The sequence below is a fragment of the Phaseolus vulgaris genome, chromosome 9 (assembly GCF_051622355.1).
Source record: "Phaseolus vulgaris cultivar YP4 chromosome 9, ASM5162235v1, whole genome shotgun sequence".
NCBI lineage: Eukaryota > Viridiplantae > Streptophyta > Magnoliopsida > Fabales > Fabaceae > Phaseolus > Phaseolus vulgaris.
Window position 1 is genome coordinate 25,852,032 of NC_143506.1, and position 27,615 is coordinate 25,879,646.

Below are 27,615 nucleotides of genomic sequence, written 5' to 3' on the forward strand. Positions count from 1 at the left end.
TTGTTTAGGAGGTGGAGAGGAAGGAGTACCTAAATTTAACTATTCAAAAGTAAATTAGTGTTGAAGAAGAGCTTTAATGACTCCAAATCTTCATGGATTGCTTGAAGGCTGATGTAGCTTAGTTGTGTGTGTTCTGGGGTAGTTTGAATTTGTTAATTCATTCTTAGTTTGAATCAAAAGCTGGTTTAATTCAAATCTTTTTGAAAAGAGTTAGTTGTTTTATCGTTTTAATCGATTGTTTCATACTTAAGGTTTTTGAAACTTGTTTTATCGATAAAACAACTGACTATTCTTTTAATCATCTTAACATATGCTTTAAATGATTTGACTTTTATAATAAATATTTTCAACGGTTAATTGTAGTATAAATGTTCTATTTTACACTCCTAGCATTAATTTTACAAGATTAGTTTATAAAATTAAGTTTTCTCCAAGATTGCTGAAGGCTTTGAATATTTCTCTAAGAGTGAAGTAGGACTTACTCTCTACTTTGATTTGATTTGTATTAGATGTGATCAATCATATTTCTTTTTTCATTTGTAATTCTGTAAGTACCACAAAATCAGAAGGTGTTATGATCACTTTTTTTATGGTTGTGTGTTTGTAATCTGGTTTTTGATTACTTAGTGAATATTCAGATATTTCTGAGAATTGGATGTAACTCTTGGTGATGAGAGTGAACCAGTATAACATTACTTGTGTGATTCTTTCTCTACCTTAACTTTTTCATATTTGTTTTTAGTTGTTTTTATACTCATAAAAACAACCGATTGAATCGCAAAAACAACCAGTTAAATTTCTAGAATTCAACTAATTTTTTTTTCTATCTTGTGTTCCTTCATTTCTTTAATTTTCTTCATACCTTCAATATTTGCGAAAAACGTTTAAAAATAATTCACGTCCCTCTTATTTAAGACCCTCAATTCTACCAAGGAAAACCTAAACCTTCATAAACTTGAAGGCAGCATTGAAAGAAAAAGAGAAACTCACATCTCTCCACCACATTAGCAATACTTGACACCATAAGCTAACAAAATTGGCCAATTAGGATACTTTTTAAAAAACATAGAACCAAATTGAATTTTTAAAAAATCATTATACTAAATTGAATATTGATCCTAAATGTAGAGATAAATAAAATAATTAAATCATTATTTAATATCCACTATAGCGAGAGAGGAAAGGTAAAGAAAGAAAATGTTTTGAAATTAAGAAGGATATGGTAGAAATTTTATATATTAATATTGCAATTTGTTCCCAAATAAGTACAGGTTCTCTAAGAAGATAGTTCCAGGTAATACGTTAAATACGGGTAAAGCCTACCTAAAAGACCTATATACTAAAGGAACTCATAATCTTACCCCCAAAGTCCAGAGAACAACCAATTTCAATTCCACTGAAGACCTACCTTAAGTCATAACCAAGTATACTGTAAAAGGCCAGTCAGACATATCAACAATTTGCAGCTCGGCCAGCAGGGCGAGACTCAACCTCTTCTGTGAACTTAGTGGTTGGCATAGATTTTCAGGATCAGATTGTTAATGCTGTACAATATCTAAACTCTACCAGTTTTAAGAGTAACAAAAACATGAACGAAACGGTGGTTATAATCCTATCCTAGCCTTGATACTTTGGAGTGATGCCTACTTCATTGCCAGCATACCATATACAGTATTTGACACCTCCATCAGCTGTTGTTCCATTTTTTCTTTCCATTTGTATAAATCCATAAACATTTCCTGTGAGAAAAAAATACATATTTAAGACATTGTGCTCAAATAAATACAAATTTTAAAAATATTACAAGTGGCTTGTACACACTGTCACCATCACCTGAAACATAATCAATGAGTTGTCAAGGTCTGACTTCGAATTAACAGTTGTAGAAGAATCGGGGGTCACATTGGGTTGATCTTCTAGTTTAACAGGTTCCAGCTCCAGCACATCGCTATTATTTTGAGGGGAAAAATGAGGAATACTAGAACAAAAGTACTAATATTTTCCCCTCCTGGGACTTCCATTTCAAAAGAGTAGAAAGAGAGAATAAGATTGACTTACCTCTTCTTAGTCAGTTCCTCATTGAGTGGCTGTGTTGGTATGGCTGTGTTGGGATCTTCAGGTATAACCTCTTGTGGGACATTAAGTAGTTCTGGATTCCCAATCCAAGTTGCAAATGCATCTTCCTGAATATTGTCTAGGTTGGTGCTTTCTATCCAATCTTTCCACCTTTCTGAAGGAGGACTAAAAGTGGTGCACTCCCTAGATGCTTGAAGATCATTCAATTTATTAGTAATTTCCCCAAGTTGTTGCTCAACTTTAGTTTTCCAAATCATCAATTCACCATACTTCCCCTGTCAATATATGAACTACAGTGAGCCAGCGGTCACATCTTCAGCATCATCATAAACAGCAACCGCCTTATCTAAATAGACAAGTTCGACTACATGATTTATTATACAACATTGGGCTTAGTTAAAAAACTAAATTATCATGAATACTATTCACCATGAGATCCCATTACATAATTTCCTCTTAGGCTCTATCTACCCCTTTTCACAGGGCTAAAACCCTTACGTGAGCTAGAGATCACTTAAGTGAAGAAATCAATCAACTAAAGAAAACATTCAATAAGAAATGAATCCTATTAAATCTTACAAGGATGAAAAAGTTATAGTAATATACTTCCTAGATACCTGCACACCCTTCAAAGAATTAATGATTTCAGTAAGGCGATGGTCAGTCATAGCTTTCCACTTCACAAAATCCTTGTAGGTCTCCTGCCATGGCAACTCAACACTAAAAATCACAGTACATTAAGAGACAGCAAACAATCGGATTAATAAATTATTTAACATTCACCTCCATCATATTAATATCACTTTTTTCTTCCTTCATGGAAATGAGCTCACGCATATCTCTGCAATACAAATAAAATCATTAAAGAAAATAGAATAGCATCCATACAAAATTATTTAGATATTCAGCTTCCAAGTCCAATACTTCTTCATTTGCGCCAATTCTATTTTAAGCTGTTTCAATTCACCAGAAGAATCAGTATTCTGAGAGGGTGCACTGCCTGCCCTATATGTAGATGGTGGTATCCAGTAAGGGTCCTGCACACCAGCCTCCTGGCGCACCTTGTCCAAGTCAGCACTCTCTAACCAATACTCCATGATTCCATTGGTGTTGAACCATCTTCGGAATCGCTCAGTACCTCCAGGTGCCACTTTACCATCAATGTGCTTCAGTAAGTGGTCTAAAAGTCCAGTATCACCAATGTGTTTGCGAGCAGCCAATCTTAGTGCAGGTCGGGTTATTGGGTTATCAAATGTCGCCCCTTCAGACTTTAGTACCTCCCACATGTTTTGCTCAGCCAACTGATACCTACATTACATGATATTACATTTTTATATGACAGAAAAAAGGAAGAGTACACAAAGAATATCACATTTTCTTTACCTCTCAGCTGACCATCTATCCCTACTTTCATTCTTCTTCTTTTTAATCTTACTACTGCTTTGCTTCCCACATGACTCTCCCTTCACCTCTTTAAGCTGACTAAGGCTAAGGCGTTTCCTTTTCTTAATTTCTGGCACAAAGGCAGGTTCAGCTTTGACGATTTTTTCTTCTTCATCGTTTGAATCGTCTCCCTTAGAAGTATCAGAAGGAGTTCCATCTTCCTCATGCCCACTAATGAACATGGCTCGATGATGAGCACCCCACGGTTCCATTCCTTCAGCTGAGTCCTAATTGTCCTCACAAATTCTGTACACTCCAAAAGAAGCACATATGGATCTTGAGTGCAATCAAACACAATATATACACATAACAAATTTAAGAAAACAACTCAAATGCTTGGTTTTGGATGACATGTAATTTAATCTTAAAATCTTAAATTCCTCATTATACGGCATCATGATTAACAAGTACAAAAAAGTACGATTATAAACAAAATTCGTACAGCATTAACCCGCTGTTTCATATATATCCAAGAGCGGTGAAGCAACAGACCCACAGACAGCAAGTTCTACATGACATGGTGCTAGTTTCACCGAAAGCCAGTCTTCATTCACTGAAAGGCTTTCGTTCATCCAGGGCCCCAGAGCACAAGAAAATGAACTTAGCTTGCCATTAGTGGGCGTGACCAAGAGCTCATATGGACCGTACTGTACTACAAAATTATCCAATCTAAAAAAAATGACTTGGATAAATTATTTTTCAAAAAATATTCAATCAGACCACAAAAATCGGAGCAATTTCACCTCAAGATTTGTCTTGCTAATGAACCATTAAATCCCCCAATGTGAATATTACCCAGTGATTCTTGAACTACCAATACAGGTAAGGTTCACAATCAAAGTCCATTATGACGAAGCAAGTAGAAAACTCAAACATACCGAATAGTTCATAACGTTAAAGAACACCACCAAAAGTTCTATTTAAAAGAAAATCCCACTTTAGAACATTGGACACACGCAAGTAGCCAAAAAAGCCATTCCAACTGTTACATTACATACCACGAGAAAAAACACAGTTAACAAACCCTAGAATCAAGATCCCTCGCTCTAATCGCCGTCACCCAGTAACCCTAGCAACGAAACGGGTCACTGAAACCCAAACTAAAAACTAAACGTTTAATATCACCAAAAACATTGGCATCAGAAGCAAATCTGAGAACGCAAAACCCACATAAACCCTCAAGAAAATCGGTAAAAAGCCGTCCGATTCCGGAAGAATGCTATGAGATTAGGGCAACGGAAAAGCGAAACCCCCAATTGAGAAGAAAGAGGAGGAAAACCTAAGAATCGGAGGTGCGAAACGCAAATTGAGAAAAAGAAGGTAAAAGAAAGAAAGAAAGAAAGAAGAGAAGAAAGCAGGAAAGCGTACCAATGGGTGCATAAACGAAAGGTTGAAAGCGCGAAAAAGAGAGAATGTGCGACCAAACGAAACGAAACGAAGAAAACCCAAACACAACCAAACCCGTGCCTGCCGCTTCAAATAACGTTATTTACTCTTTGTTCTGTACTCTCTGCTTTTTACTTTTTTTATTTTACTTTCTCTCTCTCTCCCTCTCCCTCTCCCTCTCCCTCTCTTAAGTTACCAAGCTAAACCCTAACCGCCAAAACCCTCAAATCATATTATTCGCTAATTATTATTAAATTATTGTTTTTAATAAGAATTTTGGGTCCCACTCTTGGGCTTTTGCCCTTCAATTCCCACCTCTTCCATACTTCTTTCACTTGGAATTTATTAACCATTTCTCTTTTTTTTTTCCTCATATACATTTATAAATAAACTACATAATTTCATAATTAAAGATTGTAATATAAATTTAATACCCTATTTTAATAATTGTAAGGAAAATATAATCAAAACTAAAAATACCCTTTTCAATAAATATATTTGATAGTAATCTTTGATTTTAAATATATAATTTTTATTTAAATATAATAAACGTTTAGATCTCGATTCTTTATATTCAATCTAAAATATAAATTAACTTATAAAATTCTGTTAAAAAAATCAATTTTATATTCTTTTTATTGATTCGTTTCAATACCCATATGTTCCAAACTACCCAAAGACCACATCGAAAAACAGAACCGATCAAGTTGCTAACAGACGTTCCAATCCAAGGGACAAAAAACAATAGCTCAACATATGAACATCCACAATAATGTGGATCCATCATTAAATGTTAAAAAGGATTGAAAAGGAAAAAAAAGGCACAATAATAGAAATCATTGAAAAAGTTAAACAACTTTCCCCATTTCTATTGAACTCTAATTTAAAGGTAAGTAAATCAGATAAAGTGAAAGGGGAAGAAAATAAGGGTAAGGAAATTGTCTTGAATGAAAAAGAAGAAGTTATGACCAATGGATGAAGGTGTAGAATCAAAATGAAGAAAACACCATAATTTTTACATGCAAGGATAGAAAGTGACGACTGTAGTATTCATGCATGAACCAAACTCATGCAGTTACACAGCTATGAGGTCATGAAATCTCTCTCAATGAAAAATAAGGTTTTATCCAATATTTTGTAACTTTAAAACAATAATGGCCATTGAGCAAGTAAGGCCAAATTGGTTCTGTTTGTGGATGAAACTTCACCACTAAATTCAGCAAAAAGAAGTATTGATGCAAGAAGGAATGGAGGAGGAAAACCATAATTGGAAGGTTAGTTGAGAAAAGCTTCATTGAATAGATTGTTGACATGTTTATTGTATTATTTGGGGATGGTAACGTGAGATATGTTACGTACATAGCTTGCACATCTTCCTGCTGCCATAATTTTTTTTTAATTTTTTATTGTTGTATAAAATTATTTATATGTTGAATAATATTAAATATTTGCATTCATAATTTTATTAAAAAGTGAATTTTAAGTTTAACTCGACCTTATGAGATCGATGTGAGATCTCCATCACACTCATCTTACGTCAAAATCCTCCAACTCGTACGTTGGAATATATAACTATACATTTATGATTGGTATGATAGTTGTCCGACAGCGGGTGACCTTATAAACTCAACAAATTCTCTTTAGGATAAACTTTAGATGACTTTGATATCATATTAAAAAGTGAATTTATGCCTAACTCAATCTTAAAAAATCGTGTACACACTTATATATTATAAAAAGTCTTTATATGGATCTCCAAAACATTTAACAATACTTTGTATTTATAAATATAAATATAATTTTTATTTCATAACTTATGTTAATATATTTTCTTTTCATAGGATTTTTCTTTATTTTCGTAAATAATTACTTTTTAATTTTTTTTTCTAAATATTGTATTTGGAGTCAATTCTTGTTTATATAAAATATTTAAATTTGATATTAAAAACTTTTTTAAGGACTTTGTTAATTTATTTTTTTAATATTTTTTAATTTGTGTTGTTTAACTACAACTTTATGATTTGACTAATTCTTCTTGCACCACATCAATTCAAATTTGCACCCAACACAGAACATATTTATTTTGTCCTTACTCACTTAAAAGACCTCTTAGGGTTCATTAAGGCACACTTGAAATCCCCCACTTGAACCCCCATTGATACTGGTGCAGGGCGGCGATCTCAGAGAAGAAAGTGTCATCGAAGAAGAAGTGTGTGGTAGTGATTGTCCTGCTTCAGTGGTGTTAGTTGGTTGTGCTCATCGGAGAAGGCAGTGTGCTCATTGGAGAAGAAGGTCAGTTTTTCGTGAAACTGGTGCACCCCAAATATGTATATCCGAAAGTGGATTTTTTTGGGTAAGTTGTATTTGGATGTTGAAATCCAGAAGTTTCCCAGATGTTGTGGTCCGGAAGCAAAAAGTAAGTGTGACAGGTTTGTGGATTTGGATATCCGAAAATATCCCGGATATGATAATTGGGAAGCCAATGCTTAGTGAGTGTTCTGAATACATAAATCCAAAAGTGTGTTTCAGATATCATAATTTGGAAGTGATTTCTACACTGCGTGTGTGTGTGTGTGTTTTTTTTTTCCATTTAAGGCCATTTTATGAAATTCTTAGGAACATGGTGAGGGCTAGAGAAGGATCTTCTAGTGTGGACCGTGTGCGACCAACTGCATCTATGAGAAGAGAGCGTAGTGATCCTAGTAATTCAGTTGCAAATGAGGATTTCAAAGAGAATATTGAACAAAAAGAAGTGGAAATTGATGATGAAGGTTATCTAGGAGGGTCAGTGGATAAGTCGTTACTGATTAATTAAGAAGATCATGTGGCGAGACAGTTATAAAATGGTTTGGTAAGTAATGAACATTTTATATGACTGGTTAATTGAGTGTCTTATGTATGTATTTGTAGATTATTATAGGATTGTGGTGAGCTTAAAGTCATTTCTCATGGGAGAAAGGTGAATAAGTTAGGAGCATCACATGAGCACATAGAGGTTGCAGTAGATATGTCTGGCTCAGGTGGTCTCATTCATGCAAGTTAAGAATTTAGACATAGGATTTCTTTGTGCTTTCATAGAGAGGTGGCATGCAGAGACAAACACATTTCATTTACCTATTGGAGAGATGACCATCACTCTTGATGATGTGTCAAATTTTTTGCATCTGCCCATTGTTTGGAAATTTTATATGCACTGCAGATGGGACAAATGACTTGTTGGTAGAATCCCTACGTGTTGACCGTGGAGTTGCAACTGAAGAGACACGACATTGTAGGGGAGCTCATGTGCGCCTCAGTTAGTTGAGAGATGTGTACGAGGAAGCATGCTCAAAGGGGCAATGGATAGCTGTCAGAGCATATTTGTTTCACCTTGTTGGTTGCACCATCTTCGCTGACAAGAGTGCTACTTTAGTGAGTGTGATATACCTGGGATTTTTGGTTGATTTGAGGCTGACTGGGGGATATGCTTGGGCGGGAACTGCGTTAACCCATATGTATGAGCAAATATTAGATTGTAGCTACGCAAAGACTAGGCAACTAGCTGGTTATGCGACTTTGTTGCAATGTTGGATTTATGAGCATTTTCCATCTATAGGCACGAGATGTATAAACCAAGGAAAGTTACTTCAGTTACAGTTGTGCAGTTGCAGCTAGATACAATCACACTACCTGGCATTCGGTTTTCCCCATACTACATGCATAGGGAATAATGTCCATTTGAGTGGATATCCTTATTCTCAACTTAAAAGTTGGAAATTATGGCACTTGTCTGAGTGTGTTCTTTGTCAATATGGATATGTGTAGAGGATCCCTTGCCTTTAGTTAAAGATGATGATCTCACTACAAATGAAGTGGACTGACGATGGTTACATTTCAATGATTATGTCATACAGGATATGTACTTAGCACCTTATCATGGCACCTGCTTTGAACAGTATGTGGAGTGGTTTCGATCGGTATCACATTCATATGTCATTAACATGGCTGAGGATGATCGTGTTGAAGTCATACCCTCAGAAGCACCTGCCCACAAACCAATTGCAATGCATCCTTGGGAGACACATCCTGAACATCCTGCTCTAGTATGTATGAACCATTAATAATTTCTTTATTTGTGTTGATTTGTGTAGATAATTTTTTTATCTGTGTTGATTTGTGTTGTAGGGTATTTGTCGTAGAATTACATAAACATTACAACCATTACTTAATGATGGTGATTTGGTGGAGGACAACCCTATGTGGGAAGGAATAAAAGCAGCCTTGATGTTAGCACGAGGAGCAACGAATGATAGAGTTGTGTATGTCAGGAGGCATTCGCGTAGGAATGAATGATATATTTTGCATGTATTAGGGCAATTGGAATAGTTGTAATATTTTCATCCATGAACGTTCTTGTTTGAACTTTAACTATGAATTCATTTTTTTAATGTCTATAGGTTTATGCTTAAGTATATTTGGTGCGTGATTTTGCTTATATTCTTTAAATTGGTTTTGTTATTTAAATTTTTCCATTCAAAGTACCACAAATCATCACAATGTGAAATATGTAGGCATTGGTGTGAAATCCAAACAATTAAATCCATAATCACAAATATGCTTTCCGGATATGGAAATCCGTAGGCACATGTATGCATTCTAGATATGTAAATCTGTAGGCATTCTTATGGCTTCCAGATAATGATATATGTAGGCATTGATGTGTGCTTTGGATAATGGAATCCGTAACCATGTAAATGGCTTCCAGATCATCTAATTCGTAAGCTTTAAAATGCCATGCAAGTACAAAGTTATAATGATCCTTTAAACTTCATTTATCATATACTTATTCTAATTCGAAAAAAATCCTTAAACATCAACAATGAAGTCTCTATTACAAATGTTATAATTACAAACATGTATCATTACAGATATTTTCTAATGGACATTATTTGTGTAAAAACTTGTATCCAACTAGTGTAGTATGATGACCAAATTGGGCCGTTGGATAACAATGTGTTGCCCACAATATATTTGTCGGTGGAATTGGACAACCATCTTTCGGCTTCTCCTATAAAAGTTATCAATATAAGTTACATAACATTTAAGTTGGTCACTGAAATAAGTTCGTATAAGTTTTGAGTTATGACATACATGAACAAAATGATTTCCATGCACGTGCCCAATTGAAACTATTTGATGGTGAGTCAAATTACTTGGTGCTTGGGTTCTCAAAAGAAAAATAGTGGATGTTTGTATCAAAGACAATGACTCAAAAATCACATTATACCGATTAACAATAATATATCACATGTCTCGAATTGTCATCCAGTTATTTGTTCATGCCTGCAAGTACAAAGTGCGAATGAAGTTAAATCACTAAAGCAAATACAAAGTGCAAATGAAAGGGTGTCATTGATTGGTACCATTAACATGCGATCAACAAGCAGTGACTTCTTCAAAGATTCATATCGTTCATCACCACCAAACAGTTCAACATATTCTTGCCTCCATTCACTGAGTTCTTTTAACAAATTCATTCGAACAACAACCCATGACTCCTCTCCCATACCCAATTCGATAGCAACAACATTGTATCATCAATGGCCATCAGCCTCAACATTGACAACATGAAGAATGTATGGGTGATACCCTACAGGGAACTAATCAGGCAAAGGAATGGATTGTGCTGGAAGAATTTGTGGTATGTGTCCTTCACTAGAATTTTTACTCGAACAACTATCATGTTGTGAGTGTATGAAATCCACATGTTCAAAATAAGAAAGGATTCATTTAGTTGATCTCATGAATTTGGTAGGATGAGCCTTTATAACACCTTTTGTTTTGACCTTATCATGTGGTGCGTAGATAAATGTCTTATCTGGAAAGGCAATCTCTTGCAATTTAGTTTTGATGTTAACCTTACCTACAACGTCGACCTCTTTAAAGCACTTTGAGATGACCTCAAACTCTTTCTCAATTGACAACTCATATGAGTAATGTTTAGTTGCAATATCTTCAAAGCTTAATTGAGTCCATCTACATGCAATAGTTTAAGTGGTATGCTACCCACACTAAATGAAGCCAATTGACACACACACAGAGAAGACCACGAGTAATGTAAGAGTACAACCACCACAACTATTTTTATCAAAGCCCACAAATTTAACTCTAACAAGCTCTTCGACAATAAGGTTTAAAGCATATTTAGACACATCTCCAACCAAATTTTTGTATGCTATAACCTTAAGAAGGTGATGCACAATATACAAACTAGTTCCAAAACTGCTTAGACAAAAAGTTGGGATAACAAAACTCTAGTATTCAATTTTCCTGAAGTAGTTCACGGTTTAAACATTTTTTTTTATCTTAATTGGTTTTTGCATCTATCCGTTATTAACTATTTACTTTCTCATCCTAACATTAATAAATGTCCCACACTTCAATTCCATTTCTCAGTAAGATTGTACCCACTAAGGAAAGAGTCAAGAGAGTTACATTTCTCTCTTACTACCTATAATTTTTTTTCAAATAGGATGAACCTAGGTGGACATGAATTGATTTCCACTTTTTTTCTCATTTTTCTAAAGGAGAAGTCAAAATTCTACAAATTGGTTTTTCTAAACCAAAATTGTTGGGATTCACATTATATGATATAGAATTATATTTAAACACCGGTTAATACAAATTTAGATAAATATTTTCACAGTTTGTTTTAAATAATTCATTTAAGTAGTTTTTTTGCTATACAATTATATTGAGACACCAGTTAATTCAATTTTAAATAAATATTTTCACAGTTGGTTTCTTTGAATCAAAACTTTTATACCATGATTTACTATTAACTAGGTTTTTGAATAGAAGTATCCAAATATAAATCACATAACTTTAAAATTTTTACTTAACAATATTTGTACAAGCATTTACTAGAATGCAAACCTACAATTTAAGAGAAGCAATAACACATGAGTCGTTATTAACACTTCTCCCAAAATGTGGAGCAGTGCTTTGGGGAACTTGCTATAAAGGTACAATTTAGAAGTTTGCTTTAATGTTATTTCTATCATATGCATAACACAACTTTCCAATTAATTGATAGTAGCGTCATGAAGAAACCTAATCTTAAACATTTGTTTGAAAAACAAAAATACTCAAGTGTTTGACTATACCAAGTACTTAATTAATTATTGGAAGATGTATGTTATGGGATGGTATTTTCAACGAGTGAATTGTATATTTGTTTTGTTTTACTTGTTATGAAAAATGTGACACTATTTTGTACATAATTGAAGCCCCCAATCTTTTGAATTGATAAGAAAAATGTTATATAAATAATTACAAATATCACCTTACAAGTTGATTTTATAAGGTTGAGTAAGACTTACGTTTCCTTTCTCATAGATTACATATAAAGGATGAAGACAACTTAAATATTTGTCACTTTCAATTGTCACTTTAATAATTGTTAATAAGTGTGGCTATTGTCACTTTCAATTGGCTATTCATATCCCACGCAACTCACTTTCCATTAATAGTTTTTAATGTAGTTCATAGAATATAAAGAATTGTTATTAAAAGTATTTAGTGAAGTATGAATGAGTAGTTTGTTGGAATTCCAATATTCCCACCTTTGTTTACTTGCCAAAAATGAAATTGATTGAAAAAGTGCCAAAGTACTTGGGTGTTTGAGATTCCTCCATTTACACTGAACAAAAGCTTTTTTATGTTTTGATGACCAAAAAATAAAAGAAGAATAATATTGATAGCATCCTCTTCATCCAGTTGGAATTTCCTTAAACATAGGTTGGAGTTGCCGAAAGCAAAAGAAGGAGATGAATCAAAGAGATCTCCATTTGAGCCATGGTTTCCTTGGAGCTGCCGTGAGGTGTGGGGAGAGTGATTGGTGAGGCCAAATCACTTGGAGAAAGTGAGAAGAGACTAAAAGGTGTCTATCCTAGAGAGGCTAGACAAAAGAGAGTTATATGCTTGTAATTTGACAGCATAACACTCATATATTTGATCTCCCTTTTCATGAGCCAAACACCTCAATATATAGGAGAGAGGGTCGACCAAGAGCCACAAGAAATTGGTGGGAAAATTCAAACAAAAAAGCTTTCAAAGTTGGCACCTAGAGCAAGTCACATGACAAGTGTGACAAGGTGTCATTCGTGTGCCTAATTAGGTTTAACGACCAACCTAGGGTTTAATGTGGGTTGTAATTAAGCCTGATTATACCCTATGTAGGTTTTAGAAACCCAACCCTAACTCTAACATACTCAAGGCCAAAATACAAGTCAAAAATCCTATTCTACTTTTAAGAAAAATAAATAAATCTTACTCTAAAAATTACACTAGGTTATGACATCTTCAAACATGTATAAGAGAGTGTCTCTGCCATCTGTAACAGAGTCTCAATCTTCTTGAATTCTTCTGGTCATTGTCCTAATAGTTGGTTCCGAGCTAAGGCCTCTGCCATGAAGTATCCCTTAATGCCTAAATATCCTTCTTTAGACTTACATGTCTAAGAAATTTCAATGTTTTTGTCTTATCAAATTCACAACCAAGTTGCCAATTAATTTCAGTGTTATGCCTTTGTGTTTTATGTTGTGTTCCTAAATCTTATATTTATTTCTAATATACTTTGTCAACTGGATGATTTGTGTGCAAAACTATATCAGTCTGAAAAAATAGTTTTATGTTTCCCATATATATATATTTCAATAGGATGGTTACTACTTGATAATATCAATTATGTTAATTATGTTAAGTATAAAGATGTTATATCTTGTCCATTGGTTTATTTATCTCTATAAATATGATGTTTCTAACCTTGAGGTCATTTCCTCTAACATATTTGGATCTTGCTTTAACTAAAAAGGTGTTCAAAAAGGCATCTACAAAGGAGATAACTTTGACATCACATGCCATTGGTAATGTTTAATGTTGCATCCGAATAACAATATAATTAAACATATAATTTGATTATTTTGTAGGTTTGTTGGCATTGACTATTGGATGTGGTGATAATCATTTATAGAAAATATTTGAGGAAAGTGATTGTCCTATTGACAAAAATTCCTCCGTAAGTATTAACAAGATATAGATTAGATTACTTTGTTGTTATTGTAGCTTTTGTTCTCTCTGTTGTAAATTGGAGGCCTCAGACCAAACCCATTGGAAAAGAAGTTAGTTTTCTATTATGTTTCTGCTTTCTTGTTATTCATTAAAAACAATGATTCTTAATCTTATCTCTTCAATAATGCCATTTACTTTTATAGCTGTTGGAATGCTTGACTATAATCACTTTTGTTAATGGACATTAATTTTACATATACACTTAACTTTATTTCTATTTTGCTTATCAATTCAAAGTGTTGCGCAACACTGTGTACAGAATAGTGGACAAAACTATGTTAAAAAAAATAATTCAAGACAAATTTTTCTCAATTCGCATATTGATTCAAAACCCTAATAAAAGAAGAATGCTATACTGATAAAAAAAAATGCTCAACGAAGAGAATGCGTACCAGGGAAACAACGGAGACCATCACAAAAAAGAACGACCCAAAACTATTTATGGGACATAAAGACAAATAAACGACCACTATATAAGAAGCTAGAAAGCAAGGACAATAGTAAGGAAATAAAAAGGAACAACATTAAAAAAATGAAGTAAGAAATCCAAACTGCACCATTTGTGTACATTTTCATCACGATATCAAGTTGCCTATGTCACACGGAAATGTACGCTCATTATTTTCCTACATAATGTTGGTGTTGCATTATAGTTTTTTCATCACCTTTTTTAAAATCGGATTAAAATCACATTTTTTTAAACTAGAAAAATGAAAATAAATTTTCAATTTGAGAACAAATGATATAAGAACATATTTTTTTTTTAAATAGTAATAATAATAATAATATTATTATTATTATTATAGAGATAGGAGTATTGATTTTATATTGTATTTTAACTAATAATTGTGACAATGCAGAGCATAGCACAACACAAGAATTGCAGAACATAAGCAGTTTTAGTGATTTGGGATTTTGATTTTGGGTATAAAGAAACTGAACGCGAAATTGGAACCTCTGCTGCCTCCTCTGTGTCTGCTTCTACCTCTGGATGATGAACGATTCACAGGGTATAGTCCAATAACGCAGGCAGAGGTAAGTAATTTAACTCTCTCTCTCTCTCTCTCTCTCTGGATTCAAGCTTTCACGATTCTGGTTATGGTTGTGGCGCTTCCACTGAGATTTCAAGCGCCGCGACTAACACCAATTCCTTTAGATTGCATCATTGAGTATTCATTATTGTTAGCATAAAAGAAAAGAATAGATGGGTTCGGGGTCGGATTCGAATGGATGGAACCGTGCCCGAGGGTTGGCGGTTAAGACTCTGTTACTCATTGGTGGCGCACTTCTCGTCAAGCGACTTCGCAAGTCCACCACGCGCTGGGACCATACCCATTTCGTCTCCAAGGCCCTCACCGGCCAAAAGGTTCTCCTTTTTTCCCTATTCTCACCCCCTAATGTTTCTTTTCACTTCCATTTCTCAATTATTGTTATTGTTGCTGCTGTAGTATTCAAAGGACCAAGCTTCCAGAGACCCTGATAACTATTTCAATATTAGGTATTTTTTTGTTATCATCGTTTTTATCCTTTTTTTTGGACGAGAGAGGCTTTTGAAATGGGACAACGCTAAGACTTGTTTTTTGCAGAATGCTTACATGCCCCGCCGCAGAGCTAGTGGATGGTTCTAAGGTGTTGTATTTTGAACAGGTGAGTGAGCATTGCTATGCGAGTTTGCAAGTTACTTCTCTGTGAGTTTTTGTTTTCAGTCGTTTTATCTTTGCATTAAATATTATGAGCTCAATGATGCTCTTTTTTCTGCTGCTAGGCTTTTTGGAGGAGTCCACAAAAACCCTTTCGGCAGGTAGAATTTCATATCCTGTGTGTGAGAAATTCTATTTATGTTTTCTGTTTCTGTTTCTTCGTGCTTGTGATATTTAGCGGGAGGAAGATGCTTGATACGTTTTTGATGGAAAAAGTCTGCATGTTAATCCCTTTAGCTTGTTGCTCTTTTTAAATTATTCTTCGTTTCTATCATTCATTTTTTTTGCAGAGGTTTTTTATGGTGAAACCTTGTCCGAAAGAGTTGAAATGTGACGTTGAGGTATGTATTTGTTCACTTCAATGATGCAGATGCCTTTTCTATTCTTCTAATACTTTGTTGTATGAGGCATGTGCTGGTGGTAGTGATTAGTTTTCTTAATGAAGAGTAGCTTAGTTAGCCATACCACAATTGCCTTAAGCACCATGTTTTCCATATATTGATGTTTTGTCTTTCTTACATCTATAGCTTTGTAAAACAATATTGAGATCTTCTTTAAAGGAAATGTATCATAACCTTTATACAGAATGACATTATAAAATGTTATACTAAACCTTCCTTACGTAATGTGGTCTGGACTATATAAAACTTCTTACGAAGCTTTTCTGGTTTTATATATGCACAATAATGCAGGACATATAATTAATGCTGGGTTGCTATTTGGGCTATCGTGGATGATTGATTCAAATATTGACAATATTCGATTATTATTTAGACTTGCTCTTGTGCTTTTGCTCTGATTTGTAGAATTATGATTTCATTTTAGCTTATTTCTTTTCAGAGGAATAGCATACTCTTTTTCTTGTTGCAACTTACAAAAAGTGCTGCCTGGTTTTGTTTAATCACAATATGCATACTAATTTCTGTTCAATGGCAGTTAAGTGCATACGCCATTAGAGACATGGAGGAGTACAAAAATTTCTGTGATCGGCCAAGGGATCAGCGTCCACAGCCAGATGAAGTTATTGGGGTAAGCATTTAGTCATCCTCATTGTTCATACTCTTAGCTTAGAAGCTTCTTCACTAAACATTTATGATTTCTTTTTTGTTAGAGAGAGAGAGAGAAGTGGAACAGAGAAGAGAATTCTTAGCTTAGAAGCTTCTTCACTAGACATTTATGATTTCTTTTTTGTTAGAGAGGGAGAGAAGTGGAACAGAGAAGAAAATGGTTTGAAAATGAAAAGAGAAAGATCTTAGGATTTAAAATTAAATCCTGCGTAGGTAGAGTGTAAAGTAAATAAAAGGAAGAAAGAGATAGGTGAAAATTAAAGATATATATTCAGGATGGAAAAGAAGGAAAGGAGGAGGCTAAAAAAACCATGGAATTTTTTAGAATATAATTATTGTAGTTAGATTAGTGGATATCCTGAAACTGCTTAGACATGTAATTTGGCAAACAATTAGAAAACCACAGCTGAAATCAAGAGTTGGGTATAAAATATCCCAAATTAATACCACATAAACATAATATATTAATAATTAAGGAGCCATTAGTAAAAGGACCATTTCACGAAATGTCATGGATGCCAAGAATCTGATTGGTCACCATGAGGTTGATAAAGGCAGTGTGGCGTGTCAAATGCATCACAGTATCAGCTACCATTCTTAAATGACAATTGACCAAATGATTGAATAAATGTTCTAGTTGTTTGAGGAAATGCAGCTTTTATTTTCTCCAAATTTTGTTTATAAGGTGATGATGATAATTCTATGACTTAGGAAAGTAGGATGTAGAAGTTTGTTTGGCTGGCTTTTTGAGTATATTATCTGGACAGAATCTGGTATAAAGGACTTTTCTTTCATGAAATGCTAGTAGATAAATCACCAGATGTATATATCCATGGATTGATTTTGACTTCTGCATCTTTTCTTGCTCTTTCTGTGTGTGTTGCTGTGGATTTTCTTAGATTTTTCAGTTGACATTTAGATTTTTGAAAGACTTTACAATAATGAATTATCTTTTCTGAAATTTGGAGCAAAAAGTCTATTTGATTGACAATTTCTTAGGCAATTACTTAAGCATGTTCTAAATGGGGATTCATGACAAGTTTGTGTATTTGAATATCTTGATATCTTTTTTACTTGAACAATTGTATTACTTGTACTGTGGCTTGCAGGATATTGCAGAACATTTGACAACAGTACATCTTAAGCGTTGTCCACGGGGAAAACGTTGCTTATATGAAGGTTCAACCCCACCTGGTGGATTTCCTAATTCATGGGTAATTTCAGTTCACACTATTCTTAATATCGCCATCTCCATCCTTTTTTACCATTACTATATAAAAGTTGGGTTTGAAACACCTGCGTTCTTTTTAGCAGAATGGAGCAAGCTATTGTACTTCAGAACTTGCAATTATGAAGAACAATGAGATACACACCTGGGATAGGGGTTATGATGACGATGGAAATCAAGTTAGTATTTTTCATATCTTGTTATCTACTTTGATGGATTGCTTTATCTTTATAGTTGCAAATATAGATATATAGTATATGACAACAACAAAGAAAATCAGAAACATTAACTATTTCCTATTTGTTTGCAGGTCTGGGGACAAAAAGAAGGCCCTTATGAGTTTAAGCCTGCACCAACCTCCAGTTTTAATGATATGTTTTCTCCCTTGAACTTCCCCCCTCCGCCGTCCATGGAGAGAAGAATAGAGGGTTCATTTGTTTTGCAAGAATGAAAGGGTTCCATATACTACATTTGTGTAATTCTGCTATTGTAGCTGTATGTCAATATAATGCCTTTCTTGTTAGTATGCACTATCTTGTCAATATTTCCACTCATATTTTTGTCAGTGTTAAAAGCAATAGTCAAATAAAGAGCTGGCTTGTTAAGATCATGTTTGGATCAGATTCTGTTTAGAGATTATAATCTGATTCATTGAAAACAAACTGTTGGTGATGCAAGTAAAATATATTGGTAATTTAACGGAAGGAATAAGATAGAAACCTGCAAAACTGAACTAAATAAACAAACGAATAGGAATAAATTAGATGCCTATATATTTTGAAGTAAAGGATAATGGAATGGAACATCCAGCCTAAAATTTGTTGTTCAGATAGAAGTATAATCCCGCAAGCACTGCAATTCCCACAGCAGCTACAATTGGAAGTACCTTCCTGTTTAAAATATATTTACATAGATAATGTCAGGACACAAAAATGATGTGAGGGAGTGAAGATACTACACTATGCAAAAGACCAGAAATGTCTTACCCAGCTGCGTCTTCTTTCTGGATGTCGGATTTCCTTGCCTTTCTTACATCTGTATCATTTGCGTTTCTTGCAACAGCTGGAGCGTAGGGCCTAAACCTTCTTTTTGGAGCACCACAAACTGCAAAAGACCATTTTGAGGCAATGAAAATACAGTATACCTACTTAGTTCAGTGGCCCTCTTGTTTCTTTTGTATCACATGGAAAGCAAATTATGTTTTGCATTGATTTTCCTTTAGTTTCTTTGCTTAGCAACGTAGGAAGTCAAGTAAAAAGTGATTAACTACCAGAACAGAAGAATTTATCGGGCAATTTCTCAAAGGGTGTCCTCTCATTGTAAATATACCTGCATCATTATCAACAGAGGCATAAAATTGTGCTATATATATATATATACATGAATATAAGCTTTGAGAAGGATAAAGGGTGAGGGAAAAGATAAAAAAGAAACCCGCAATCACGACAGATATAAGCTTGCTTGGAAGTCACACGCATGGAAATCCTGGGAGCTCCAGAAGTAAGAGGCTGTTGTTTTGGATGAAGTAATAGGTTAAGGGGACCAGAGAAGAAAGATGACTTCAAAACTAAAGGGTTGAACTGCTGTCGCAAGCCAGCATTGGGAGTTGGGGCTAATGAAGGAGGGGACCTTGCAGTGTTAAGGGTTACTGTGGATGGCTGCAGATGCATGGCCATTTATTTTCCTTTGCTGTTCTGATGTATCTGAGTTGACAGAGAGTGAATCAAGGAAGAGAGACTATAAAGAGAGACAAGTTGATAAGAAAAAGGTTGTGAAACGACGGGTGATTCTAATGTGAATGTTGTGTAATCGGCTTGTGTCTGAAGCCTACGTGGAAAGCGTGGCATTCATAATCCCCACACAAGCTCTTTCCCACTCTCATGCAATTGCCACCATGTATTACTGCAACTATGTTATGGTCCCAAACTTCAGAATACGTTGTAATTTTTAGTTTTGCTTCACTCCTAGAATAAAACAGGATAAATTTAGAAAGTCTATAATATGGTATTTCTCGTAAATGAATAATCTCAAACACAGTCTTTAAGTTGAGAATTAGGAACTTTGAATAAAAAATTAAATATTTATATAGTGAGTGTTTTATTATTTTTATTAGGATAAATTTTCATATTGTCTTATAAAATAAATTTTACTTGTTTTTATGTACTTTAATATAGTCATATGTTCACTCTTTATAAGATCTTAACATATATCAAATCAATATTTTTTTAAATTATGTTAATGTTCCCAATATTCTTTGATAGCTTTTGAAGAATAGAGATTCTGGTTACTTCTTAAAAAAATCATTATAGATCAAGAAACTTGTATACGGTTTAAAGAATATCATCATTTACTCCATATACTTAGTTAAAGGCTGAACTGGTTTTATTTCCAATTTTTCATTAATTTCATTTGTTGTTCCTTTAAATTGTCATGGTCATGTATACATACATTCAAATAAAGATAATTGAAATGTTACTACTATTTTCTTTTACATAATTGAAAGGTGATTAAGATGATTTATTCCATCTATTCTAATAAGAGATTCAACGCATAAGATTAGACTAAATTTGTCACATATGTTAAGTCCACATTTTAACCTCTACTTTTTGGACCTTTGTTATTAAGTCCCTTCCATCCTTGACTCAAAAACTTATACTAACATTAATAGGCTAAAAAAGAAATTGTTTAAAGTTTTTCTATGATTAATTTTTAAAGAATTTATTTAACACACATTTATACTCATAATTCATAAATGTGTGTTAGGTGTATAAAATTGATTAGTACATGTTTACACTACTGTCTATAAATTTGATGGACCATTCAATCATTCAACCAACGAGATCAAGTTTTCTAAATACCTTAGAGATGGGTTAATTTGTGTGAACAATAATGTGATGTCTTTGAAATTAAGTTCACAACCTTCTTAACATTATAATTAGTACTAAGGACATATTTTCCATGTTTGGCATCAATATTGAGATTCTTGCAACGCTCAACTACTAGAGTAGATACACATACATAATTATTGGTGCTTAGAGGTTGCAACCATGGGGATCATCTTCAAAGTGGTCGTGTAATATTCCTTAGTTGTCTTCTCCTACTTGTAACCCTTCCATCTTGTCATGCATGGCTATATATTTTTTGATAGGATGCATGTAGTTGCAATGATATCTACAATATTTAGTGGAATGGACACTTTTCTCAACATGGAAATGTGTTTGCTATATAAGGCCCCTTTCGAATATTTTTGCTCAATTTTCATTTAGAGAGGTATCTTATGTTTGAGATTTTTTGTTATAGCTATTCTCATACCCGTTTTTCTTTGGGATTGTTATCTCTCACCTTATTTAAAAATCTTTTAGCTCTTGCAATTACATAAACTTGACAACTCTTCTTAACTCGTCCAAATTGAGAGTTGTAACCATATGATGCAATGTTACTTCATGGTCAAAGTTTCTAGTATTCAAAGTAACCTTTCTGAGTTGAAGGCTATTGAAGTAAAGTGTAGTCTACTTATAGCAAATTGAGTATGAAACTTGCTACACATCAAAATAAAGTTATTGATGAGACAAATATTAACAAAAAGAAATATTTAGAATTTGATTTTGTAAATTATATTTTTTTATTTAAACCTACAAAATTGAAGTTGTTTTAAAAAGATTAATTTTCTTAATTTATACTTTGAGGTGTAACTTATTTAAGTTTATTTTGTTTGAAATACCAAATTTATTTACACTAATTTTTTATTATGCAATTTTATTTAAACTATACTTTAAAATTAACTTCTTTTATCTAAGTTTATATTTTAGCGAAATAGATTGTTTTAGACGGGTAAGTAGTGGTCCAACTCGTTGTCATCTTTAATTACGAGTATGTTGCGACAATCTATGTAATAGGCATCTAGCCTTATGAACCAAATCAATGTCACTCCTTAAAGAGTCAGGGAAATTATTTTCAACAAAAAAATTGAAAATGTTGTATATGAAAATTAAACAGATAATTAGTTTTATTGTTAATAGTAAAATAATTTATTTTATATTTGTAAACATTCTTCTTACATACATGAAATTGGGAAGAGGGTAGGACATAAACGGGTCAAATCAGATACCACAAATTAAATTTAAAATGAAGCAAATATAAAATTCAAAGACATTACATCAAAGAAAAGCAACACAAAACGCCAAAAACAACCCACCGTGTTGAAAGTTGATACTCCATTGCCAGCCATATCAAGGGGACCACCCTAGCTAACCACCAAATGAGCAACAATAATATCATCATCAAACCAGTAACTTTGCTTTCAAGAGTATCAATATCTTTATAAAGAAATGAAAGAGTGATTTGGAGAACAAAAACAATTCGAAGAAGTTCTCCAAAATACAAAACACATGATAGATATAATCAATTATTAATCCACTAAGAATAATTCCGTATTCTAAAGTTTAACTACCATCATCACAACATGCATACCAAAACAAGAAACCTATAATGTATTGATGTCATCTTGATTTCCATAGTTTGTGTGCTAGGTCACTACTCACTATAGCATTCAGTTAACAAGCCAACGACTCCTATTGTCTGTCTGTGTGCTAGGTCACTGATTTCCATAGTTTTTGTATGTATACCATTTGAGCAAAAAGCTGAAAAATGGATATTAAATGATCTAATGAATGGTCTGAGAAAAACAATCAAGATTTACAAGGGCAACAAAAACCAGCATCTCAATTTCCAACCCCACCTATGCACACTTGGAAGTATAGACCAAAATATGTAAAGAATCCTGATTGCCCCAGATAGCTGTTATAACTGCTACCAAGGTTTAAGGTCCCCCACAGGGCCAGCAGTCCAATTCAAGACCTTCTCCCCTGGTTTCAAGAATACACTTCGGTCGTGCGGCAGTTTCCGAGCAAGGCCATTCAAAACTTGATGGAAAGCATCTCCGGGTTGCACCGGTTGAGGGAACAGCATAGCTTGCTTCATGGAAGGGTTGGCAAGCAATCTCTGTTTCCTTAAGATAACTTCTGGTGGAATAGATGTGAGTATAGAGTCTAGTTGAGGTACATCTTTTTCATCAACAAATACACCTATCTCCTCCCATGGGATTGCATCAGCAAATGGAAGAACAATATCATCTGCAATGATCACTGGGATGCAGCCAAATATCACAGCTTCAACCAGTCTTGGACTCCAAGGGGCCCACCCAAGCGGACACAAGCAGAACACGGCTCGCTGCATGTCCTCGTAGTATGTTGTTGGATGCTCTGTGGAAATGTCAAAAAGTGGATTGTCCTTAAAATTCTCCCACACTGCTGCTCTTGCACCTCTGTAACATTCCAAAATGAAGTCAGTTTGAGCCTTCACCATCATTTTGTTGCTTTTGGTATGAAAGCATGAAGACATGGAACCAACTTCATGCATGCTTAAATTACTTGGTTTTCAGTCAGAATATTAGAAATAACCAATTGGGTCATGAATGTAGTTGATCTAATTATGCTTGACTAGTTTCAATAACTGAATACTAAATAAATGTTAAGCCAAAGGATGCAGTTAGCAGTCTTATGTAGACATGATACAAAGTAAATGAAAACTGAAAAGCTTCACATGTCACATTTCCAAATCCACTCCTTTAAGTTTGTGAGGTGTAAAAAAATATCGGACCTACCTTGCATAGTAGCCACCTTCAGGGTCATTTCCAACATCATAAAATAGTCCTCGGAAGTAAACAAAAACAGACCTAGGAGTCTTTTCAGGAATTAGGTGTGCGTGCATTTTCTGTGGTGGGGCATATGGAGGAATGGTGATTGAGCCCTCTTTCAGGCAAACATGATTCCTCTGTCCAAATGTTTGAACCAAGGTAGCACGCTGCAGCAATGGAAGAATTCCTCTTTCTATTGCTTTCTCCTCCTGGAACAAAATAACAAGGTAAAAATGCTTGTTACAATATCCATGTACAGCTTTAATAGAGGAATTCAAGGTGCTTCTCACCAAACATAGCATAATTTTTTTGAATGCTCAATTGAACTATTAGTTATGTAAATAACAAAATTGAAATGGTACACTAAATTTCTTACTTGATAATGGAAGCATGCCCCAAAGTCATGAGGGGTTACAAAGAAATGATCTGCCCCTTCTGTTCTGTTCCAGTAAGGCCAGTTTGAAGAAATAAGCTGTATGGCACTTCGCATCATTCGTGGTGACTTGAAAGGTAAAGGGAGGCCATTTGGTGTCAAGTCACAAGTGGTGTATACAGGAGTGTAAAACCAATCAGCTTCTTCCGGATTAAGGGTTCGGACAGGGCTAGATAATAGAAACCGGTGCATAAAGATCTCAGCAGCAAACATATGAGTGAGGCATCTAGGGTCCTTTTGTAGAATTTTCTTATTATATTTGCTTGGAAGTTCATAAACAAAAACTTTCAACCTTCCCACTGGATCATCTTCTAACACGTCACCAGCACTACCTACAATTGGTTCAACCACAAAATGCTTAGTACTCTCATTTTTTTTTATCTAACTACAATATAGCGGTTTCAAAATAGATAAAACCACACAAAGAAGTCAGAATTGCTTAATGCAAGTCATTGAGAAATAATATAAAGAACGAAACTTAATATTAACCCCTTGAAATACATGCAACCAGGTAAGGAGTATATATAGCACTCTGTTTATGTGTATGTATCATCAGAGTTTTACATAAAAATTATCTTTTTCACCATATTCCAACTGCTTCGTCATTGGATTTTAATCCAACATATGCTAATTCCTCACAATCTCTACACCATCATAACATCTAAGTATCTACACAGTTAGGAGCAGCATCCGTTAGTGATAGCAAATGCATGTAAAATACACTCATTTTTCTCTTAGCTCGCCTGCAAGAAGAGGGGTACAGAATTATAAGGTTTTAATTAATGAGGTATTTTGCAGAATTTCGAACTTAATTTACATTTTAAAAAAATTTAGACACAAAAGGTTTATTATTTTGCTGTAATTCTAGCAGAAATGAAAGGGATACAGTGGTCCTGCTTTTGCTTTGATTCCAGTGTGAAAAAGTATATGAGAAACCCTTTATGTAATTCAGGAGGATCCCAAAATTCAGAATGACAGTAACCTTCTGGCATATTCTACCTTTAATAATGAAGAATGCTTGAAAAATGGCATAACTTCAACCTTAACTTAAAATGACAGTGATTTGCTCCGCTACCAGCGTAAGAACCTATTCATCTTCTTGGTGAGTTCGATCGAGTATGAGGGATGCAGGGACCTATCAATATGTTTCTAAAATGCTATAAGTATATTTTACATGGCTCATCGGACAAATATCTTTTTGCAAGCAATATCTTAAAAGCATCCTCCATGTGCACATATATGCTTCTTCCAACCTCTTAAGCTGATTGCTAGTACTGGAACACAGGATGTTCGTTACAAATTAAGAGGACAACAACACAAATCTCTATGAAACAAACTGGTTTTCCTTCTCCTCCTCATACTATATTACGAAGTACTGCATTGCTAATAAAGGTCAGATTCAAAATCAGGCCAGGGCATGATTTAAAATAAGTCAACAAAGTTCATCAAGATCTCCTGCCAATCCATAGAACCGTACCAAAGTGAAAATTGACTAAAACACAACCCTACATTGAAAAATAGCCACTTCCAGTGTACGGCTTCTTCAAATTCTGGGACCAATTTCAACACATAACTTATTGTACCTGGCCCTAGATCCTCATGCACCAGATAAGAAGCTGTTTTAGCATTGCCATATATTACAATATAAACAACTAAACAACTTCAGTCCCTGAAATAGATTATACTACAAAGAACTGGGGTCGTCTGCACCCCCAAAATATCAAACCAGAAATTTTTTAGGACATAGTAATAATTGTTTCTAATTTGGCACTTCCCAATTTTGAAATGGCCATTATAAGAATCTAAATCACTACATGCAATGCTGAAGAACAAACATTCTGTGATTGAAACACTGAATGGAAGAATAACATGTCTAAAACAAGTCAACAACTTATGTAATAAATATTTTCCGAAAATAAACCCAAACCAAAGTAGATCTTAGCTAAATCCACTCTCACAACCCACAAAAACACACCACTGAAAACCATAACAAGAAATTATCAAACCAAATAAGACAGCAAACCGGAATGAAATTCACCACAACTGAAATCTCCAAGACCCAAAAATCAACAGAAGAAAACCAAACCAATCCAATCCAATCAAATCAACAGAACACTGGATAAATCGAACTCAGAAGGAATGTGATGAAAGAAGTAGAAAGGGAGCAAAAGAAACTTTGAAGAACCCCCACCTGAAATTCTCTCAGTAGGTCGATGTCGACCCAGCTCCACAGCCCCAATTGCAAGAACAGAAGCAGCCCAAAGAAGGCAAAGGAACCCCACCTTCCAAAAATCCATTTTTTTTTTCTTTTTTTGTCACCCCAGAAAATCCTTGATCCGATTAACCTCGGTGGTGGCTGCAACTGCAAAGAAAGAGAGCTGAGATTATAAGGCAAAAAAAAGAAGTCAATTGTGGTCAGCAGAAGAAGGTGGCGAAGGCGATGGTTAAAACGTCACAAGGGAAAGTGGTTGCGAGAGATTTCTTGGCAATGGAAGAAAGGGATATGTGTTCTTCCCAGCAACAATGAGAGAGACAGAGAAAGATACGAAAATATTATTTGAGGGACCAAAAGAGAGTGGATTTGCTTTGAAGAAATAAGGACAAAGGGTTTTTCCTTAGTGAAACAAACAATATGGAAAATGGGTTATTGCTGAAGATTTTAGAAGAAGAAGAAACTTTTGCCAAAATTTCCTGAATATGTCTGGTTTTCTTTATTCACGGTTTGATGAGAGGTCCATCTCAGAAACCATATTAGGCACCAAAATTCAACTACGTCACGCACACAGCCTGTGAAGTTCAACCATTACTTCAACATAGTTGCTTTTGCTTTTTACCTGGGTCAGTGTGTGTCACTGTGTTTTGAAATTGAACCGTGTCATAACCTTAAGTATAACAGAACCACGTTCTTGTAACAATTTGTTCTCAAAATTATTACAGCCATCAAATTAGTGAGTGGTTTTCTTAAAAGAGAAATTAGTAAATGATTGAATTCAAGGTAATAATAAAAGTTTGGTAAAATAGTCTCTTTGTCGCTTTAAACTTTCATCAATTCATGTTAACTCACTTTTAATCCTTAATAATAAAATTTAATTTGAACTTTTTATAGGAAAAAAAAAATACTTTACATTAACTTTACTCAGAAAACTAATCTAAATGTCATTTACCTCTTTACAACAATCTTTGGGAAATATTTCTATGTGTTTGAATTAGAAACTTCTATAGCATTTAATTAGAGTTCATTGATCTTATATTTTATTCTTTAATTACTCATTATTATTAATTTTATTATTTTAATGATCATACATTAACAATGTATAATAATTTAATTAAGAGTTTTATATTGCTATATATTTAATCACATATCATTAAGAAAAGTTCAATAATTTGTCTTTCTTAGAAAAAGGTAAAAATATTATTTTCTATTTCTGAAATAAAGTTCACTTTTTTATTTCTTTGACCTTATCATTTTCTTATTC

The 27,615-nt window shown here is 34.1% G+C and overlaps 4 protein-coding genes across 10 annotated transcripts; 1 reads left to right on the plus strand and 3 right to left on the minus strand.

Annotated features, from left to right (window-relative positions):
* Positions 1–1,220: 1,220 nt before the first annotated feature.
* Positions 1,221–5,107, minus strand: LOC137820803 (DYAD protein). Of its 6 annotated transcripts, none has more exons than XR_016515436.1 (8): positions 4,888–5,105; positions 3,460–3,765; positions 3,001–3,384; positions 2,860–2,917; positions 2,683–2,774; positions 2,059–2,351; positions 1,834–1,948; positions 1,221–1,739 (listed from the first exon to the last, which is right to left on the minus strand). XR_016515436.1 is itself a non-coding variant. In XM_068625057.1 (8 exons), exons 2-8 carry the CDS (start codon positions 3,729–3,731, stop codon positions 1,644–1,646), a joined length of 1,299 nt encoding a protein of 432 aa, XP_068481158.1. In that variant the 5' UTR covers positions 3,732–3,765; positions 4,888–5,107; the 3' UTR covers positions 1,221–1,643. The 6 variants fall into 6 exon arrangements, 4 of the variants coding, with proteins under 4 accessions (XP_068481158.1, XP_068481156.1, XP_068481157.1 ...); XR_016515435.1 differs by having other exon boundaries at positions 2,683–2,777; XM_068625057.1 differs by having other exon boundaries at positions 2,694–2,774; positions 4,888–5,107.
* A 9,736-nt stretch (positions 5,108–14,843) lies between these two features.
* On the plus strand, positions 14,844–18,621 carry CRL (crumpled leaf). Of its 2 annotated transcripts, none has more exons than XM_068625290.1 (10): positions 14,844–15,051; positions 15,203–15,382; positions 15,465–15,514; positions 15,603–15,663; positions 15,782–15,817; positions 16,007–16,057; positions 16,653–16,745; positions 17,893–17,997; positions 18,098–18,190; positions 18,322–18,621. In XM_068625290.1, exons 2-10 carry the CDS (start codon positions 15,221–15,223, stop codon positions 18,460–18,462), a joined length of 792 nt encoding a protein of 263 aa, XP_068481391.1. In that variant the 5' UTR covers positions 14,844–15,051; positions 15,203–15,220; the 3' UTR covers positions 18,463–18,621. The 2 variants fall into 2 exon arrangements, with proteins under 2 accessions (XP_068481391.1, XP_068481392.1); XM_068625291.1 differs by having other exon boundaries at positions 14,867–15,051; positions 15,211–15,382.
* Positions 18,622–18,724: 103 nt separating this feature from the next.
* LOC137820943 (Rubredoxin-like superfamily protein) lies at positions 18,725–19,828 on the minus strand. Its single transcript, XM_068625292.2, has 4 exons — positions 19,446–19,828; positions 19,282–19,340; positions 18,998–19,115; positions 18,725–18,901 (listed from the first exon to the last, which is right to left on the minus strand). The coding sequence occupies exons 1-4, from the start codon at positions 19,685–19,687 to the stop codon at positions 18,823–18,825; spliced, it is 498 nt and encodes a 165-aa protein (XP_068481393.1). The 5' UTR covers positions 19,688–19,828; the 3' UTR covers positions 18,725–18,822.
* A 2,650-nt stretch (positions 19,829–22,478) lies between these two features.
* On the minus strand, positions 22,479–27,018 carry GUT1 (Exostosin family protein). The gene is made up of 4 exons (XM_068624766.2): positions 26,331–27,018; positions 24,083–24,471; positions 23,674–23,915; positions 22,479–23,334 (listed from the first exon to the last, which is right to left on the minus strand). Exons 1-4 carry the CDS (start codon positions 26,434–26,436, stop codon positions 22,821–22,823), a joined length of 1,251 nt encoding a protein of 416 aa, XP_068480867.2. The 5' UTR covers positions 26,437–27,018; the 3' UTR covers positions 22,479–22,820.
* Between the last annotated feature and the right edge of the window lie 597 nt (positions 27,019–27,615).